This window comes from Martes martes, assembly GCF_963455335.1.
Source record: "Martes martes genome assembly, chromosome: 11".
Taxonomy (NCBI): Eukaryota; Metazoa; Chordata; class Mammalia; order Carnivora; family Mustelidae; genus Martes; species Martes martes.
Window position 1 is genome coordinate 59,882,443 of NC_137899.1, and position 20,974 is coordinate 59,903,416.

General features: G+C 53.7%; 1 protein-coding gene across 1 annotated transcript; it reads left to right on the forward strand.

The window, feature by feature from the left end:
- Positions 1-6,514: 6,514 nt before the first annotated feature.
- EVX1 (even-skipped homeobox 1) lies at positions 6,515-9,943 on the forward strand (the record flags this gene model as incomplete). Its single annotated transcript, XM_080818839.1, has 3 exons — positions 6,515-6,941; positions 8,506-8,753; positions 9,404-9,943. The coding sequence occupies 3 exons, from the start codon at positions 6,515-6,517 to the stop codon at positions 9,941-9,943; spliced, it is 1,215 nt and encodes a 404-aa protein (XP_080674965.1).
- Between the last annotated feature and the right edge of the window lie 11,031 nt (positions 9,944-20,974).

The following is a 20,974-nucleotide window of genomic DNA, read 5'->3' on the forward strand; positions in this document are numbered from 1 at the left end:
AGCTCCCATTGAGTAATGACTCCACCCAGATAGGGGTTCCGGATCCCCCGGTTGGGTTTGGATAACCTTGAGCCCGCCACAGTAGGCCGGTTCCCTCTTCCTGAGCAGGCGTGAGAGTGGGGAGCACCCTACTGGGAAAGGGGCATGGCTTTGTCTCATCCTGCCTTTGGGCAGTCCAGGGCTTGGAAAGGGTTTGTGCCTGGACAAAATCTATTTTAAAACACAAAAACCAAAAACCTGCTGATGCCCTGTCCCTTCCCACGGTGTACAGGATTCCTGATAATAACTGGCCAGTTCCCTGCATCGCCTTTCTCCGTTATCCTTAAGCCAAACTAAGCTGTGCCTCTTATAGAAGCCCCAGTCTGGCGGTTTTCTCTCCCAGCATGCACCTCCAGGGCCTAGGTTTTGAATGGAGGCAGGTGCAGAACCTGAAGAATAAGCTCCTGCCAAGGTGCAGGGTAGGGCCGCCTGGCCATGCCCTCAGGTTTTGTCTCTTGAGCCAATAAATCCTGGAGGACAGTTTGAGGAAGGCAGCTGCTTCAAAGGGGAAAACATCCTGGTAAAGCCCCACCCCCTATCAAAGTGATCTGGCAATTGTGTCTGGGGTTTGGTGGTTGGGATGGGGCTATAGCAGGTAGAGGAGTCTCAGAAACAGAAGTCTAACTTCAGTGCCTCTGTGCATTTTTCTGAGGGAGAGGTCTGCCAGACACGTGAAGGGGCCATGACTCCCAAGAGGTTAAAGCAGGCAAGGAGGACTCTAGTGAGTTCTGTCCCTTTCGGGACAGATGCTCAGGGCCTCAGTGGATTGTTATGGTTATAAAGGGACTGGACTTTGTCTCTTAGGGCCTCCAGAGTCACTTGCTGCAGTTATCTTCCTGATATTTTGGAACTCACACCTGAGAACTCTCCTCCTGCTCAGGCAGGACAGTTAGGCTCTCCTACCCCAACTCCCTAAGGATGGCTCCAGCCTCCGCACAGGTCCCTGCACAATCCCCACCCAGCCTCTCATCCCTGTCTTAAAAGATGGCAATACCTGGAGGCCTTCTCCAGGATACATTTCCAAATGGTTTGGACCATTTTTTTCTTTACTCTTCTTCATGCTCAGAGTGAGTGATCAGAGGTTAATCGTAGCCCTCTACCCCCTCTTCTCTCAATCCCAGGGAATTCATCGGGAGTGAGGAGGAGGAGAAAAGGCCTTGGCAAAAACCACAAGTGGAGTTTTTGAAAGGAAAGACTCGGAATGCAATGCTTGGCATTTTCTAGTAAATCCAGTCGTGAGTGTGGACTTGAAGCTAGAAGGATAGGGCTTTAGGCCTTACTCTGTCATTTACATGTGAGCCTTCTCTCTATGCTTCAGAATACTCAGCTACAAAATAAGGATGATTTATACTATCTTCTTCAGGCCTGTTGTGAGGATGGAAAGAGCTAACATAGCTGAGATGCTTAGAACAGTGATTACCCTTATCATGTGGGGTCCCCAGATTTCCAGATAGGGTTTCTCTTTGCCCTCCTGGGAAATCATGGATGAAGCAGGGTGAGAACAGTCCAGGAACATGGGCCCGGAGCCTTTTACTTCTGAGGGCAGGTAAGCAACCTCTCTGAGAGGCCCCTGGGCCCACCTAGATCCCAGAAGGGGCAGGAGGTTTGTGCAGGATTGCCTTTTGGAAAATTAGGGCACTGTTGGGTGTTGAGGCACCCTTGCAGGCCAGGGAGGGACTTGGAAGGGACACTGGGCTAGTGTCTGCCAAGACCACTGGTTGCCCTATCACTGTGGGAGAGAAGGCACTGTAACCTGTTGAGGATTTTTAAAGGAATGTTGTGTACATTAAATGAGAAATGAGCTTATAAATTTGAAAGCAAATTTCAGGATAGTAGTGGTGAAGGAAAAACCCATACCATCTCTGCTAGGGGAGGGAGAGGTATGCCTGGGCTTTGCTTGCTTGGATGTTGGGGAATTGCCCCTCCACGGGAAAATGGACCCCTTTAGTTGGTAGCTTGAGGCAGAAGCAGACCCTCGAGCTTGAGGCGGTCCTTGGGCCTTCAGTACTGACTGTCCTGGGTCCTCCAGCTCTGGGTCTTCCAGCTCTGGGATGGGCAAGTGGTGTGTGTAGGAATATGGGCTGCTCGGGCAGTCGTCTGAAGCTCAGGGTGGGAAAGCCACTGGGCTTGGGCCTATAGAAACCTGGGGCTGACAGGTGTAGATGTGAGAGCCACTGCAGGATTGGCCGGCTCCAAGCACCTGAGGAGCAGAAGTCAGAAAGCATCCAGTTTCCTGTCCCAGGTTCCTGGCCCTCGGTTCTGGGAGGCACAGAGAGAAGGGGCCTTTATCCAAATCAGAGTTCCAGAAGCTGCAGGTTCTCCCTGCAGGACAAACTGTTCTGTGGTCCCCGCTGCAGGTGAGCATTCCAGGGACTCCCTTTACGGGGTGGGCGAGGGATTGGGGCAAGTGAATGAGGCGTAATCTCCTGGCACCGGGAAGTCCGACCTCTGGGCGTCTGAGATCGGGTGGACCTTGGTTCTGGAGGGGCACATTCCGCGGTGCTTCTGCGCTTTGGGTTCCCAGATGGGCGTTGGCAGCTGCCAGGGACAAGACAGGAACCAACCTCACAAGTCACCTCACCGCGGCGATCCCCGCCTCAGAGACCCAGCCGCGCGGGAACTTCGATGTCCACGCCGGAGACATGGCTTGGAAGATAAACAAGGGCCAACGACAGCTGGGCAACGCTTATTGTTTAAAAGGAAGCTCCCTTTGTTCTTGTGCTTACCAAAGTGAGAAGCAAAAGCAATTTTTCCTGATCAAAATTTTGCTGGCACCGAAGCAGACAAACCAGCTTCCGGAAACCTCTGCCCCTTCCTTTCGGCCGGGAAGAGTGCTCGCCGCTGGGAGGCCCGGCATCTGTCTGATACGGATACCCAGGGCCGCAGACCGCCGCACCAAAGCGGGGTCCGAAGGCCACCGAGGCATTCCCCACCCCCTGCCGTCGCTCTCCGGAGCGGGGTTTTCTTGGGAAGCCTAGCGGCTCCAGCGGATCAACGCGTCTGGTGACCCAAGCCGGGCTTCCGATTCCATTTAACACGAGCCGCGCATCTTATCTCCGCGTCTCCTCCCCGGGGGTTCCCAGCCACCCCCCGGCCCAGCCCGGGCGGAAGCGCGAGCCTCGAGCTTTTGAAGTCCAGAGAATTTCAATGGGCGAGGAGCCTGCTGGACCTAAACCTGTCTTCCCAGCGGGGGAGGGGACAGCGGGCCCGTGGTGGTGGGGGAAGGGGGTCCTTCCCTGCTGAGGGAGGTGAGAAGCAGTGGGAGCCCAGGCCTCACCCCGCTTAGGCTATCACCCCCTCTCCGCTTTTAGGGGGTTTCCCAGGCCTCTGCCGGCGGCGGACTTCACTCTCTCTGCAAATTTACCTTCCTTCTGGAACAGTGTCATCCGGAATAACCGTCATGATACAGTGATAACCACGCTGTTAAAATAGCCCCCCCACCCCCCGTTTAAAAAAAAAAAAGGCTAAACAAAATAGTGTTCTAATTCTGTCCCCCCCCCCCCCCGCCGCCGCCCGTTTTCTTCTTGTAAAAAATCCGACCTCTCTTCATCTGATGTAGACGAAACGATGCTTTTGGAAGAAGTGATATTTCGTTAAACATTTTTGTTTTTCCCCCTGTGCTAGAGGGTGCAATAAGCCCCCAGAGACGGGGGCGGGGGGATTGAGGCGGCTTTGAAAGGGCGGAGGCAGAAGGGGGGAGAGGGATGGGGCGGAGGGGGCGTCCCTGAAGCTTCAGATCCGAAGCCTAGAGGAGGCAACCCCCCTCCCGGAGAGGCTGAGCCCCCGCTGGAGTCTCCTTCCTCCCTGAGACGGCAGGGAAGCCCCGCTTGGGTGGGCCGGACCCAGGAAGGAGACGCAAGTGGTACCTCTTGATCTCTCAATCTCCTACTCGGCTTTCATCTGGCAGGGAAAACCCAGAGGAAAAGAGGATCAAACGCCGAGCACTCCCATTGAATGCAAAGCTGGGGGCGGGGCGGGGAGCCGGGAGTCCCTCCGCGGACCTGGCCCCAAGGAGGTGAGCGCGGCGGGGGCTGCTGTGAGAAGGCGGCAGGCTCGCGGGGGGAGCAGAGGGTGGGGGAGACCCAGGCTCGGTGCCGGAAGGGCCCAACTGAGGCCGCTAGAACACAGGCGCGGGGGGAGCAAGCAAGGTGCTCCCTCAGGCTCTGGCTGCTGGCTGGGAAGGGCAAGGCGTGACAGCATCCGAGGACAGCTCTGCAACGCAGCAAAAGGCTCTAGGATTTGATCCCCTCCGCTCCCACTCGCTCCCGTCTCCTTTACAATAGTCCCTAGGAGTTTTGAACTAGCTGTGCTCAGCAGATGGTGGCTTTGGGAGTCCCAGGGAGTGGAGATGTTTCTGCCCACGTTTACCTTCCGGATCCTCCTGTCCCCCCACCCCCACCCCGGGCGAGGTTAATGAGCGCCTTCTGATTGAATAGGGGAAGTGGACAGCTGGAGTGAGAAGAGAACTTTTGTCTTGCTTGAACCCCTTTCTTGGTCCACCACCCACGAAGCCCACAGATGGGAAAACTGAGGCAGGGGAAAGAGAGAGAAGAGTAGGGAAAGAGAAAGGAGGAGAACAGAGGAAGAGCTAGAAGAAGATTTAAAAAAAAAAAAAAAGATGGTGATACACTTTCCTTTAGAATCTCAGAAATTGGGGCTTTGGAGGAGCGGAGTGCCAGGGCAGCCCTGGCCCCTGGGAGCTAGAAGCTCCGAGGAGGGGCAGAGTAAGGCGAGTTTTAGGGGTAGCACAGCAGAGAAGGGGCCTGTCTTCTGCTTTTAGCAAAGTGGAGAGAGACCTTGCTGACCCGCTTGGCCCCAGCACACTTGTTCAGAGTTGGGAAGGGGTCTGTTTTCTAATGGGTTCTATCATACCTTTCCTGGAAGAGGACCTGAGGAGGAGCCTGGGGCTGCTCCCAAAGACATCTGGCACTACGGACTCCCCCAGCCTTGTCTTGGAGGCTCCCCTTCTGTCCTCAGAGATATGTGAGCGCCCCTAGTCACGAGCTGTTTCAGGGCATTTTCGGTGACTTCTCTCTTCACCGCCAGGACCCCTGAAGCCCGTGGGCAGGATCTGGGGGAGAGCCGTGTGAGCCAAAGCTCTGCAAGCCCCAGTGCCCTGTGCTGGAGGACTCTCAACCGCTGCGCCCAGTCTCCGGGTGGGAACAGCACCTTTTCCCAGCTAGGAGCCTCTGGTCCTGCCTTGGAGGGGCCGCATTTCTCAGTCTCTCTTCACTTGCAAAACCTGTTTCCAGAGGAATTCGTTGCCTCTGAACGAATACCTTATAATACGGGCAAGAAAAAGAAAAAAAGGCCACTCTTAGAACCTCTCCCCACCCTACATACCTGAAGTGCAGGCGAGGCCCAGGCAAATGGGAAAACGATTTCTTCTACGAATAGCCACCTGGAGGTCAAGCCGAGCTGTGGAGAGCTTAAGGCCACCTAGATGGGAAATGGGAATAAGAAAAAAAAATCAACAAACATTTGGAGTCAGCCGCCAAGACAGGTCCTTAAAGAAAAAAATATTAAGACATTTATCTCCTGCCCCTTGGGGAAGAAAAATCGCCAAGTTCTCTTGGTTTCCAGGAGGAAGGAGGCATCTGGGGGTAGAGGGTAGGAAAAAGAAGATCCCCCAGGCTCAAGCTCTCCAGACAACTGGGGGGTGGGAGGAGGGAATATGTTTTTCAGTAGCTTGTAAAAAGACTTTGGAGCCCCTAGGATGTTAGCTCTCCAGGACAGGCAGTTGTAATAATGACGAGAGAAGCAAGGCTTGTGAGTCGGCCTTCACACTTTTAAAATGCAGTTATGGATTCTCTCATCAGTGTTAGATCAAGGCACCAAGTTAAGAAAACAAAAGCCAAAACAACAATCCAAAAAAAAAAAAAAAATCCCACAATCAGAAGCTTATTCAATTACCGAGTCCCGCAGCTCCTGCGGAACTCGCCGCGCGCCTTAAGCTCTCTTTTTCTTTTTGCGGAATTCCATTTGCATGCCCTCTGCCTGGGTGTCTCCCTGTCTCAGTGTGTGTGCCTCTCTGTCTGTTTTCACACTCTCCTCCCCATTCGAGCGAGGCCCACACCTGGCGCATCACTGCCGAGCCATTAGCTGCGGGTCTCCTTTCATCTTCGCTGTGGCAGACGTTTCTATTTATCCACTTGCGCTCGCCGAGTGGCGTCACCAGCGGTACTGTAATGACGATTGCAGCAGGAGGATGACAGCTTAGAAAGAAGAGGGCAATGGGGCTTCCTCCCAGAGGCGGTACGGCACAGAGGAGCGCTCGCATCACAAGGTGACCCCAGCTCCCCACCGCCACCACCGCCGTCACCGTCGACATCGAGCTCGCTCCGCGCCCGCCCAGTCGCCTGGTCTCTCTTTCTCCCTCCCGCAGCCAAGATCTGTCGGACCGCTGGGGACCCGGGGAGACGGGGGCTAGGAGTCATTTGGGGCTTCCTCCCTCCCCCCTCCGGCGAGCCCCGGGATGGAGAGCCGAAAGGACATGGTTATGTTTCTGGACGCGGGTCAGCTTGGTACTTTGGTTGGCAAGAGGGTCTCCAATTTGTCCGAAGCCGTGGGCAGCCCGCTGCCTGAGCCGCCGGAGAAGATGGTGACCCGTGGTTGCCTGAGCCCGCGGGCCGGCCCTCCGGCCGCCCGGGAGCGCGGCGGGGGAGGCCTAGAGGAGGAGCCGGTCGACGGACTAGCAAGCAGCGCCGCGGGGCCGGGCGCCGAGCCGCGGGCAGCCGGGGCTGCGGTGCTCGGCCCTGGACCTCCGGCCCCCTCCGCCGACAGCCTCTCGGGTCAGGGGCAACCTAGCAGCTCGGACACCGAGTCGGATTTCTATGAAGAAATCGAGGTGAGCTGCACCCCGGACTGCGCCACGGGGAACGCCGAGTACCAGCACAGCAAAGGTAGCCACCGCGCCCCTTCTCTCCCCCGGCCTCCCACCGCGCCCACCTTGCACTTCAGCTCTGGAGGGGAGGAAGACCCTCCTTTCCCCCAGGGCAGGGTGGCTGGGGGGACCCACCTGAGAAACTCTCCCCTGGTATCTGAGCCCTGGCGGGGGTCTCCTTCTGTGCTCTGGCATTGGCGGGACCAGGGTGACAGCTGTGCTTTGCGGGAGGAGGGAGACGCAAGCCCTGGGCTTGAGGGGGATTCAAAGTGCACCCCAACCCCCCAGAGTTTTGTGGCACTGCTTCAACTGCTCCGAGAAGACACCTTCCCCGGAGTGGGCGAGATCAAACGCAGGTCTGGGCAGTTTGTGGCTGGAGGGGTGTAAGGCGCAACGAGGCGCGGAAGCCCGGAGTCCATAAAGGACCGTAAAATCCCGGCAGACTCGGGCTGCCTGGGTGCTGCAGCCCTCCGACCAGTTTGCACGTCGGTCAGAGGTCCAAATTACCTTGTCACTTCCCGGGCTCGGTGGCGCCAGGTCGGAAATGGTCCCAATGATCTAATTGCCTTTGGTCTCCGGTTGCATTTGAAAAGGCAGAGCTCTGGCCCTCCCCCCTTCCCCTTTCCTCGCTAGTCCCACTTCACCACCCAGAGGAAAAGGAGCTGCAGGGGGCAGGAGCCCCACCCTTCCTTGAGTTAGACCCAAAAGGAGGGGTGCTGTCACGCTGTTTTAACTGAAGAACCCCTTCCTGACTGGGGGCTAGTTTGTGGGGGAGGTGGCCAGGCAGGGAAGTCTCCCAGAGAGGGCTGGAAAGCTAGTAGGAGGGAGAGCCTACCAGCAGACACTCCTCCCCAAAGCTGTGGGGGTAGATGGGAAGACCCTGGTATGGAAGAAAAACCACTCCCTCACCTTGGCAGCCAACACCTGGCTGTGCACCCACATCCACTCATTACCCTCTTGTCCATTCAACCCAGACTCCCTAATCTCAAATATACCAAGGTAATATGATATTCATACACACATTCCTATGCCGTCCCCACAACACATGCAACCTAGTACACATTCCCACACCAGCACTGGCAGCTTGGCACACACAAAAGCAAGGACTCAGTCTGTGTGCAGCATCCTACAATCCGCTAAGACCCAGAGCTCCACTACACTCCAGCACAAAGGTGCATCTCAACTTGCCTGTGAGATTCACATATCCTTGTCCACTCCTGTCAAGGGTAGGCAGAAAGCTCGGAGGAACTGCATCTGGTCTGTGGCTCAGGGCAGGTGGCCCTGGATGGCTGAGGTTTCTGTACCCAGCAGGCCTTAAGACAGAGGTCTCCCAAATAGCAGCCCAGCCTACGTACGGGCCTGCTTTGTGCTCATCTGACTGATGAGCCTCTATCCCTCTCTTCCTGTGTTCTCAAAGTCCCTTGTGCCCCCATGGAGGCAGAAACTGAGGCTATGGAGAGGAGGAGGGGGCCCTTTCTACCCTACCCTCCACACACACCCTGGGCCTACAACCCCGCATCAGCAGTGTTTTGTGTGTCTGTTGTGTGTTCTGTGTGTGCATGTGCTCTGGGCTCCCTATGCAGGGCCCAGCTCAGAGGCACTGGCCAGCAGTCCCAACAGCGGCAGCGAGGCCCCCAAGAGCAACAGCAGCGGCAGCTCACAGGGCACCCTGGCCTGCAGCGCCAGTGACCAGATGCGCCGCTACCGCACGGCCTTCACCCGGGAGCAGATTGCCCGGCTGGAGAAGGAGTTCTACAGGGAGAACTATGTGTCCAGGCCGCGGAGATGCGAGCTGGCCGCTGCCCTAAACCTGCCGGAAACCACCATCAAGGTATGAGCTCTGGCGACAGGGAGAAAGGGTGCACCCACTCAGCAGGAAGTAAATACCGACTGTCCAGTCCCTGAGTCCCGAGCCAAGAATCAGGGCCTGGGGTCTCCCTACCCACGTGGTTGCTAGCTGGGGGTGTCCAGGCCCGGGGCAGGCGCCAGGTGTGTGCAGATTTGCCTTGCCGATAGTCCCTAGGCGGGAACTGCTGGCGTGCGGTTGACTCTGTCCCTTTTCTAGCCAAATAAACAGTGGGAATGCGGTGACTTTACCGAGAGAGAGAGAGAGAGAGACAGACAGACTGACTGGAAGAGACTGGAAGAGGAGGTGTTTCTGGGGAACCGCTACCTGCCGCCTCAGACCCACAGGGTCCTTAGTCTATCCCACTATCTGAGCGCCCACGCCGGGCTCTGGCACCCCAGGGGTCCTGGCCGCGTGGCAGAGGGAAGGAGGGACACAGATTGAAGCCACTCCCTGAACCTCCCATAAGGGATTCCAGGAGGTGGTGGTGGTGGGATCTGCACCCCCACCCAGTGGGTCTCTGCCGCCGGCTCTTCCCTGCGCGCCCGGCATCGTCCCCTGCAGTTGGGCAGGACTTCTGGGCTCTGAGCCCCTGGCCGGTTGCAGCCGCCGAACCCGCTCCTCTCTCCCCCCAGGTGTGGTTCCAGAACCGGCGCATGAAGGACAAACGGCAGCGGCTGGCAATGACGTGGCCGCACCCGGCCGACCCCGCCTTCTACACGTACATGATGAGCCACGCGGCGGCCGCGGGCGGCCTGCCCTACCCCTTCCCGTCGCACCTGCCCCTGCCCTACTACTCGCCGGTGGGCTTGGGCGCCGCGTCCGCCGCGTCCGCCGCCGCCTCGCCCTTCAGCGGGCCGCTGCGCCCGCTCGATACCTTCCGCGTGCTCTCGCAGCCCTACCCGCGGCCCGAACTGCTGTGCGCCTTCCGCCACCCGCCGCTCTACCCCGGCCCCGCTCACGGACTGGGCACGGCGGCCGGCGGCCCCTGCTCCTGCCTCGCCTGCCACAGCGGCCCGGCCAACGGGCTGGCGCCCCGTGCCGCCGCCACCTCGGACTTCACCTGTGCCTCCACCTCCCGCTCGGACTCCTTCCTCACCTTCGCGCCCTCGGTGCTCAGCAAGGCCTCCTCCGTCGCGCTGGACCAGAGGGAGGAGGTGCCCCTCACCAGATAAGGGGCCGCCCGCGGGCTGCCGGCTACAGGACGCCCGTGGGGGGACCCCCGCGGGGACTCAGCCAGCGCCCCTCCCCGCCCCCAGGGCACCGAGGGGCAAAGAAGAGGGCCGGAAAGGACCAGAGGGGCTCTGCCTCGAGGATCGGGACGCCCGGGAAGCGGCCGTGGCTTGGCTGGCGCGTTTGGGGATCAGGAGCGAGGATGGGGACGCGGGGGCTGAGAGACCTTCCTCTGGGGCGGCCCCTCTTTGCCGTTTTTTCACCGGACCCATTACCCCTGACTGGGGTCGGGGCCGCGGCTCCAAAGCCAAACAAATTGAGTAGCAACAGCAACTGATATCCAGCCCCTCAGTACCTCCTCCCGCCCGCCACCTCACCCCTGCCTCAACCGGGACCCCCACCCCCATCCCCAAGACCAAGCCCAAGCACTGGAAAGGAAATTGCTGTCTCTCTGAAAAAATGCTGTGTATGCAGAGCAGATAGAGATTAATCTTTGCCAGCTTTTCCAAGGCATGGCAAGGGGCTCGTGGATGGCAATGCACCAGCCATCCAAGGGGAGAGAGTAAGAGAGGTGATTTACTGTCCTGGAGGATCCTGGCCCTCCCTTGGAACCTCGGGGCTCTCTTGCCTTCCTGGAGCCTCAGTTACAAATTTTCTGGTTCTGGTCTACCAGCACCTGATCTCTACTCTCTCCTAGCTTCCTGATATCTCTCAGCTTGCAACTCCGCCTCTACTACTTCCATCCCACCCCCACTTTTTGTTTAACAGGGGCAGAGAGCCTGCAGAAGCCTCAGGGCCTCTTGGCAGCTCCTACCAAGTCTCTCTTCTCCCTGGGCCCAATACACACCCTGATTAGCAAGTGATGTGTGTGAGGAGGGTTTTTGAATGTTGAATGTATAATAATGATCACCATGCGATGGGCCCGATGGGCCGCAGAGCCCAGAGTTGAACTGTTAACAAGGCGCCCAGGGAAGAGCTTAGGGAGTGGGGACCTCGTCTCCCTCCCTCAGTATCTGCCAGCAAATTAGAGGCTATTTCAAGCCTTTGCCTGTTCACCTTCTCTTCACCAAGAGCTTTCTGGCTTTCCCTTTGCAGTTGGCATTTTACATCCTTCTTCGTCTCATTTTTCTCCCAAGCCTCCACTGGGGCTTGGCTTTCAGATACTAGCAGGAGCCTTTGGCCCCTTCTGGGGACCTTGTCTTTCCCCTTCACCGGGGTTTGCTTGGGAGCCACTCCCAAACTCTCACTCTCACACTCATTCTTGCAGCCAGTTTCTGAGGGATAGGAGAACGTTGTACCCCCCATAACAAGCTTCACCCTGATTGGGAGGGACTGGTTCTTCCTGTAGGGAATGAATTTGGTTTGGTTTTCCTTTGAAGCCTGAAGAATTTGCTGTTACAATTTGTTAACCATACTGCAATAAAAGCTGGACATAATTCTCCCTTCAACATTTTAATGTCTTGGGAAGCAGGCAGTGCACTGACACTTTTTGAATTGCTAGTTCAGCCACCATCCTGAGCTTGGGTAGAGAACCAAAAGATGGAACCACAGACGGTCTCCCAAACTTATGCTGGGCATTAGCAGGCTCCAGATGGAGATTGCACAAAAGTGGAGAAGGCAGGCTCTGAGCTGCCATGAGGTGCATGTTTTCTAAATTCTGTGCACACCAGGGGCCTTCTTTGGCAAACTGGCCCACCTGGGGCTCAACCCTGCAACGGTTTCTTCTCCAGTTGCCCCAAGTCTTTGAGGAAAGGAGACCCTGGACTGTGATCCTGCTTCCACCTCAACCCCAGGTGGAGGGGAATGAGGCAGTAGGAGCAGAGCTCCAGAACTACAGAGAGCTGGGATTGTGGGTCCAGCAGAGTCTGCACCTTAGGGTTTAGGGAGGGTAGGGAGGAGGATTCCTGGGTTGGGATGGGGGGTGTGTGTCTGAATCATCCTCCATCTGAAAGTCATCTCCAAGAATGGAATTCTGGTGTGGTCAGGGCAAGGGGACAAATGGTGCTCAAACAGCCATCTCACCCTCATCTTCTGTCCCCAAAGGAGAGCCACCGTGGCTGCCTCTGAGTCCTGAACAGGCCAGGGAGAGATGGGTGCCATGCCCAGCTGGGAGCCCGGAATTGCATGGACTTCAACGGTCCTCTGTCACTATATATCAGTGGGCAGATGGGGAATCCTTAATTAGCTTCCATCTCTCTTCTGGGTCCAGAGAAACTCTCCTGCACACAGTGGCCCCTGCCTTTCTAAGAAAAGCCTGGAGCTGAGGTTTCCAGCATCTTCCCCTCCACTCCTCCATCCCATCCTCCCTCCCTCCCCAGCTTTTCATAGCTACCTCTGCAGCCGGGAATCTCCCAGTGCCAAACCCAGGCAAATTTCGCGGTTACTTCGTGGCAGGCTGAGATTGCTTGCGACAGGTAAATGGGCTGCGGGTTGCCGTAATGCCAGGCGTATTTTCAGTTAATAGGGAGGGAAAATGAGGTGTCTGCAGCGATATTGGAAAGTACAAGATCGATGATCCAGCCTCGTGTCCAATCAGCAGCCTTTAATTGACTGTATTTTCTGGGTAATTGAGCCTCTCTTCCTCCAAATTGAAGTGGAAGATATAACAATACATCTTGCCAGGAGGAATTACTCATTACTTCATAATGAAATTTCCCTTTTGCCAAGGTTTGCGCTTTGGTGCTGGGCACCACTTCTCACTTTCCCTTTTCCACCCCTGCACCTGAAAACAGGTTTTTCCCACCTGCATCCAGCAACCGCACCTGGCCTAATACCTACATTTTGGCGGAAGTGGGGGAGGGTGAGAGATGATGGTAAAGAAGGCACTGCCACTCCACAGCCTCAGTCTCCTTACCTGTAAAGGAAGGCTAAACCAAGCAACAGGGCTGGCATGGTATTATTATTCTTTCAACGTTCTAAGAGCCTCTACTTAGCTTTGCCCCATCTTGGTCCCATTTTGCAGGTGGCAAGACAGAGGTTCTGGATCTCACACAGCTATTAGGGTCCTGTACAGCTATTAGGGTCCTGTGTAGCTATGAGCTTCAGGTTCCCGCTTCCCCTTCCTTCTCCTAGGCCCCTTTGGGCCCCCCGAGTCCAGGGTCACCCCTTGGGAAGTCTGACACCTCACTCCGACTCACACTTTCCCTGGGCTCCTCAACCCCATTGAGACCGGAGGGGGCCTGGAAGAGCAGACTTGCGCTCAGCCACCGTCCACCCGGCCGGGCAAGACCAGCCGCCCCGCAGCCGGAGTGCACGCTCAGCGCTGGCCGTCGCCGCTTGTTAGCGTGTGATTGATTGCCTTATTAAAGCGTGTTCTTGTAAGTGTGACCAAACTGATTGCATTGCATATGTTTGGGATAATGCTCATTTTAAACAACAGGATAAAGAGGATGAGCTCGGCAGAGCCTCCGAAGACAAAATGATTCCGGCCAGCAGCTCCCTAACTCTGGCATTAAATTGCCCAGTTACATAGCAAATCACTTGGTTCTTCCACTCCTTGTCCCCGTTTTTTTTTTTTTTTTCTTTCCCTTCTAGCCTGCAATATGATCACATCCCCCAGTGTGGTCTGCCCCACAAATGGTTTGTCTACTAACAATATTGGCTCTGTCTTCTCAGCCGCTCTAACCCTGCACCCTCACACCTCAGACATCGAGTCCTCCTGCAACTCTCAGGCAGAGGGTGAAGTGATTCCGAATGCGCTCGCTCACCCTAGGCTTCCCAAAGGGTCACAGCCCTGAGGGATCGCTGCAAATGGGAGTTTAGGTCCCCCACAGCAAGTCGCGTGTCTCCCCACCCCCACCCAGCCTTTGCACGAAAGTTTAAAAGATTCTTTTGTTCCCCAGGTTTCTCCCGCTCGGTTGCCTCCATTATTCCCCAATTGAGAAAACACCCGCCGCCATATGTCGCCGGTAGGGCGTGGGTGTCTCAGCGGTGGGTTATTGAGGGTGGCGTTCTCCAGGTGGGAAGAGCTTTTCCTTCTTAGCATCTTCTTTATGCACCATCACCCCAGTGTGAGAGAGGGAGTAGGAGTCAGTGAGTATGGGGAGGGAAAAGGAGGTGGGGCAAAAAAGGGGGGTATTTCTTCTAATTACTCCACCCCTGACTAATCTTTGTAGCCAGATTCTCTTTCTTTGCCTATTCCCTAAACAAAGAAATCCTCAGCCTTCCTTCACCCATTCCAGTCGACTTGCAGGGGAGCCAAACTGCGGGCAGATTGAACTTCCTATGGGACACCTTTGGGATATGCTGGAATTCTGATTTGTTCAAGATGATGATGGTCGTCAGAACAAGCTAAAAACGATGCCACTCTTTGGGGTGTCATTTGTAAGTCCAATCGAGGGGATTCGTTTGCAAGACCCAGCTCAACGCATCTGGATAAGTGACTTGGTCCGAAGGACAAATTTCTTCCATCACTTAGCTTCTGCCTGGCTCTGCTGGGGCAGGCACACCGGACTGCATTAGGGGAAAACCAAAGTGCATTTCACCATGTGTGCCAGCTTGTAGGACCCCGAAATGTTGACCGTGAGTGGGAAAAAAAAGGCCAACCACAAAACACATGCTACCTCCTACAAAGCAAACGGAAACATAAAGTCCTTTCGAAAATCGCCTTCTCAGCAAATTAGTATGTGATATTCTGAGCAGGGGCAGGAGAGAGAGAGAGAGAGAGAAAGATTGCCACTTAAAAATAACATGAAAGCATTAAGTAATTATTTAAAACAAGGCTGTTTAGAAAAATATTTGTATTTATTGCAGCTGCTCAATTGGCCTCGTTAAAGTCGGCAAGCATTTAAATTGTGTTACAATCTCATTTAAATCCCGCTCCGTTCCAGCAGGCTGAAGAGCTTGAATAGACCAATCACTTCATAATGATGATGAATGAGAAATTAATTCAGATACAAGCAAGACAATTTAGGCCTTCATCTGTTTAAATAGCCTTCCAATATTATTCGCGATCGCGGGTCACAGATTGAATCAATTGTCCAATCTTGTGAAAGTCATATCCGTGCATCTTCATCGAGATTATTTATAGCGCAGTGAGGGCTGCTGAAAGGTATACGCTGTTAACAGGGACAATTACTTAAAGAGAAGCGTTTATAAAATGGAAAACAAATGCCGGGGTTAGTAACAAATGGGATCCAAAGCAGCCATTCCAATCTGGCTTCTCGAGGGAAGGCAGCGGGCGCGGCCCCCGGAGGATATGGGGAGCTCGGGTCTCGGCGTCTCGGCCTCCCCGCGGTCCAGGTGAGGCCGAGTCGGGTCACTCCAGCCTGCGCCCTGGCTGCCTCACCGACCCGGGCCGGCCTAGCCCTAGCCCTCGCCCTCGGCCTCGCCCGCTTCAGGTCGAGCGGGAAACCGCAGCGTGGCCCTCGGAGCCCCCGCCCTGGCTGCGGTTCCTGCCCTCCCCGGCCCACGCGGCTACTGGGTGCGGCCCGGGTCAGGTACCCCGAGTCCCTGCGCCCCGCGAACGCCGACCCCCAGGGCGTTCTACTCTGTGCCCCGGAGGGCTCGGTGTCGCCGGGAGCGGATCCGAACTGCCTTTGTCGCCGACGTCCGCCGGCCTAGCCGTGCTCGCGGGGCGGGGGTAGCTGGGGGCTCCCGGACTCTGGAACCTCCTGCGCCGACGGCGGGGCGGAGCCCCCATTTCCGCAGGGCCCCTCACCCTGGAGGTCCCGAGACGGGAAGTGCCCTTGGGGTCACTTCGCGTCCTTCCGGGCCTGGGCCCCTCCCCGAGCCGGCTTCTCTGGGTGCCCTCGGGCCTTTGAGCTGCGTCCAAGTTCTCCAAAGAAGAGCCCTTTCCTCCCCCCATTGAAGTGCCCCTCCTCGCATCCGGATATAACCCCTCCCGGTGAGGCCAGCCCTCCCTCGTTGTCCCCCCCCACCCCCCCGGCAGGCGTCCGGGCGCCTCGTGAGAGCCCAGTGCAGCCGAGGCGGCCGTCACGACTTCGAGGCGACATGTGCCTCCCCGAGGTGTCTACTTCCCCTTCCTCAACAGAGTTAGGTAAAGACCCACAACAAGGTGAGCGGGGAGGTGAGCTGATGTTTCCGGAATCGGTACAGACGCGCTTAGGTTTAACTGTGTGCGGCGTCTACACGGGCCCTGTCTGTGTGCGGGTCCAGGGAAGAGAGAACCTTTCTAGGCGGCGCTCTTTGGGAATGTAAGTGAGGTGGGTGGGAACAGAGAAGCAGGAAAGAGCATTCGATGTACCGAGCCTGGAGTAAGAGAGGAGAGAGAGAGGGGGGCTCTCAGCGAACACAGAGCGGAGTCCATGCGGTACAGCACACGCGCCACTCCCATCCGCGTCGAGGTGGTTTTTTTCTTCCTCTGTATTTCTGTGTTTTGAAACAAAAGCCCAACTAATGGATTCCTGGCGCTCTGAGGACCCACTCTCGGGAGCGACTTTGATGTATTGCTGTCCAATTAGTGCCTTTAATTGGTGTCCTCAGGGACAGGCCGGCCCGGAGCTGGGACACAGCCTCTTCTCGCCTCTCCTGCACACTGGAAAGGTAAAATTTATAACGCACTGTAACAATCCCATGGGAGAGCGAGCGAGCGAGGGAGGCAGGGAAGGAAGGGAGAGGTACCGCTCCGTCTTTTAGACCCCGGACCCTGCAGGCGCGGGAAGTCGTGGACAAGGGTCCAGATCGCCCGCTTTCTACTATTTCCTGACTCCCTCTCGGGCCTGGCAGGAGGGCTCGGGCGTCTGAGTCGCTGAGGATTATGAATTTGCTTGCAGAAAGGCCAAGGGAGCGCGCATTGTCTGTAGAAGCCCACCCCATGTGGTCTCTCATCTCGTTAATAATGGCTGTTTGTTAACAAGGATGCGGAGGTTAAATAATCCGGGTGGAAGATTAAACACGCCTCATCAAGGCGCTGGGAGCCGAGTTGCACAGAGACCTGCACCAGAGCTGCTTGGCTTGCTGGAGCCAGAGGAAGGTGGGGAAAATAGCCTGCAAGTAGCCCTGGGGTAGAGGAGAAGGGGCAGTCTAGGCCCCCTTTACAGGATGTTTCCACACAAAGTGAGCACGGGCCCACAGCCTTGCGGTGCTGAATAGAAAATCCATAGAGGAGACAGCCCTAATGAAGTGTGGATGTCAAATCCTGCCAGGAGTCTGCTGGAGGTCAGAAATGGAGGCCTGGGTCTGAATCCAGGGCCCCCCTTTGAGACTGTCTGCTGCTTCCCAGGCTTGACAAAGTGGTACCCATTCGAAGTTAGGGGCATTTGTACCCACATATGAATAGCCCCAGGCTGGAAGACAGTTGATGGGGCTTCTAGCATGGGCTCTGTTTCTAAATAGCTGTGTAATCTGTATTACATTACTTTCCTAGCTGCATTTTCCTATATAGGTTACGGAGGAGATAGGGTTTGATAGAGATGATGTATAATATTTCTGTTTTCTTTCCTCTAGCTCTCACTAGAGTTAGGGAACTAAGCATGTTGTCAGATACTGTCTCCATCCAGCCTGGAGGAATCAGTCAAGGAGGGTTTTATTCAGCAAATATTTGAGGGCCTACTACCTGTCACCGTGTAGTATATATTTTTAAGCTGTGAGAGCAGAATAGAGATTTGCATATGCATGTGTGTCATTCCCAAATATAATATTTTGTAAAGGAAGACAAGGAAGAAAGAACTTGGCCGTGAGAGAATAGAATGTGTGTGTATGTGTAGGGTAGAGAAACCGTAGAATGAAGGGAAAAGGAATCAGTGAAAGAAGTACAGATCTTGCTGAGATGGCAAGAAAGTCAGTGTGGATACATATGGAAGTAGTTCCTTGGTAGAGAGAAGGTCCTCTCTTGGACTCCTCAGTGATTTGACAGGGAACGAGTCGTGAAGGGTGACTGAATTTGAGTAGGAGACCTCTTACTAATGCATCTGATATTCCCAATTTCCTACTTGTATCATGTTTCAGTAGTTCCCACTCTTTAGCTAATTCCCAAAACATGTCACCTTTTGAATCCACCAAACAGGGGACTCAGCTGCCAGGCTGGAACTCTCTATGCTTCTGGCTAATGGGTATCTGGGCTCAAGGAAAGCAGGGAGTGAATACTGCACTTAGAGTTTTCTTCAGATCAGCAGTAATTGTGGTTCCTCCATTTCTCTGCCTTTTCTTGTGAACTCCAGAGACTGGATTTATAGTGCTAGGCAGTAAGGTTGAAGAGCTAACATTTATTGAATACTTGTCACGTGCCATTCACTGTTCTATGCTTTCCATGTGTTATTATCCATGCATTAGATAAGGGTAGCTAGTGTGGGAGGCAGGATGGATTTTTGTGTCTGTTTTTAAAGATGGCAACTCCACTCTGCCTTCCAAAAATACGATCTCCAATTTCTCTGGTGGACAGTCAATGAGCAGTTTAGCCCAATGAATGAACCAATACATAATCTACTAAGCGCCTACTATGTGGCCAATACCAGACTTAGGTTTATACAATATCTTTGTTGTCCTCCAATTTGGTGCGGATATGGCTTAGATTGTGTTAGTACAACTAATTCGTAATTTGCTTGAGAAGAACTCATTAGTGATGCCAACTGTGGCTAGAGTGATTTTATGGTAGGAAATACACTTGCTTCAACAGGGGCCCTGGCAAAAGAGAACTCATCTATTACTTGAGTTAGAGCCTGTACATCTTCAGCAATAGCAACTTTACATTATACAAAATATAAAATATAAGCATTTTGACATCTATTTATTAAAACATAAACCATTCAGACAACTCAAAAAGCATAGATTCTAGAACCAGAGTTCCTGGGTTTGAATCCTCAATCTGCTACTTATAAGCTTATACCACTGAAAGTTTCTTAATCTCTCTGAGACACTGTTCCTTCATCTGTGAAATAGAGATGACAACAATAAGTCTGTAGCTGTTACCTACTCCTGCTATTCCAGAGTTTAGCTGCTTAAATCAAAAAACATCCTCTCAATTTCTGGGAGTGGGAATCTTTTTACAATTTTAACTGGGTGTGTCTGGCTCAAAGTCAGTCCACTGAGGCTGTGGTCTCATCTGAAGGCTCAAGTGGGGTGAGTGAGGGGAGGATCTGTTTCCAACTTCTCTCCTGTGGTTGTTGGAGGGATTCAGTTTCTTGCCAGTGGGTTGTTTGACTGAAGTCCTCAGTCCTTCACTGACTCTTGGTTGAGAGCTTATTTCAGTTTCTAGCAGTGTGGACTTCTCCGTAGGGTAGCTCACAACACGGTAGCAGGCTTTTCTCAGAATGAATAAACCAGGCAACACACGCACACTGGAAAGACTTGAGAGAGAAAGAGAAAGAGAGAGTGAGAGCAAACCAAGACATATCACAGTCTTTTTGTTACCCAATCTTGAAACATTCCATCATTTTTGCCATATCATATTGGTTTGAGGTGAGTCACTAATCCAGCCCACACTCAAAGGGAGGGGATTATAGAAGGCATCAAAACCGGGAGTGAGAGATCACTGGGGGCTATCTAAGAGGTTACTTCCCAAAGACTCTATCTCGTAGAGTTGTTGTGAGGATTATATGACTTTATACATACAAAGAGCTTAGGACATCACCTGGGTTTTTTTTTTTGTTGTTGTTGTTGTAGTTTTGTTTTTTAAAGTGATCTCTACACCCAACATGGGGATTGAACTCACAACTTGGAGATCAACAGTCTACATGCTCTACCAACTGAGCCAGTCAGGTGCAGGATAGCACTGTTTGCTATGGTCATTCTTCTGGTACAACTAGCACTCATTTCTTCATCTAGAATCCTATTTCAACCTCTCTCTTCTTTTATTGTAAAGCTGTGTAAAAGACTTTAGGAAGTGCAGGGCAGAGTAACTGCCACAGGAAAAGGAGAAGAGAAAGCAGAATAGAAAGAAAACAGAATGGAAGATTTGGAAAAATTCCAGAGGAGGGTATGTAGAGATAAGAGGTAAACTAAGAGATTATTTATTTATTTATTTACTTATTTTAGATTTTAAAAATTTATTTATTTGACAGAGAGAGACACAGCGAGAAAGGGAACACAAGCAGGGGGAGTGGGAAGAGCAAGAAGCAGGCCTCCCACCCAGCAGGGAGCCTGATGTGGGACTTGATCCCAGGACCCTGGCTGGGACCCTGACCCGAGCCGAAGGCAGATGCTCACCCAACTGAGCCACCCAGGCACCCCTAGGAGATTCTTTTTGGTTAACTTGTTACTTACTCTTAAAAGATAATTCCTTTCTGCATCAAGTGACTATGATTTGTACTCTCCTATTTGTAATTATATTCACGGACATTTGTATAGTGGGCTCACACTTTTTAATTAAAAAGTTCCACATGCGCTGTCATTCTTAATTTTTACCACAGCTAAGTGAGACAAAAATGATTGTTAAAAAAAAAAAGTTTAAAAAAATGATTGTTATCACCATTTTGGAAATGAGGGAAAAAGCCCCGTGTGATGGTTAATTTTATATGTCGACTTGACTGAGCCACAAGGTACCCAGATATTTGTGGTTAAACATTATTCTGGGTGTATCTGCAAATCGCCCTTCCCAGTGTGGGAGGGCTTCATCCAATCTGTTGTAGACCTGATAGAATGAAAGACTGATAAGGAAGAATTCTTTCTCTCTGCCTCTCTGGGACGTCAGTCTTCTCCTACTTTCAGATTTGGGTGGGGATTGGAACTTAAAGCTTTGACTTTCCTGGGTTTGTACTTCTCTTCCCCCATAATTATGTGGGGGAAAAATGTAATTGATTCTGTTTCTCTGGAGAATCCTGATGGATATACCCAGAAAGGTCACACAGCAAGTAAAGTCCCTGTTCTCTCAGCTGTCAGTATTGGGCTACTCAGTTAAGAAGGTGGACCCCAGGAGCAAAAGGACAGCCCTTGAAGATGCATTAGTACTCAGCAGCTGAGGTAAAACATAAAAGCTGTGGGACTGGCAAGAGAAATGGGTGCAAGGCAAGGCAAATAAGGCTCCCAGACGTGGTAGGTTGCTGGGGTTCAGGTTAGGGCTGTGGCCCTAGAGGGGAAGACTGAAGTACCAGGGAGGGAATCATGGCCAAGACTTGATTCCCATGTCCTGTCAGATC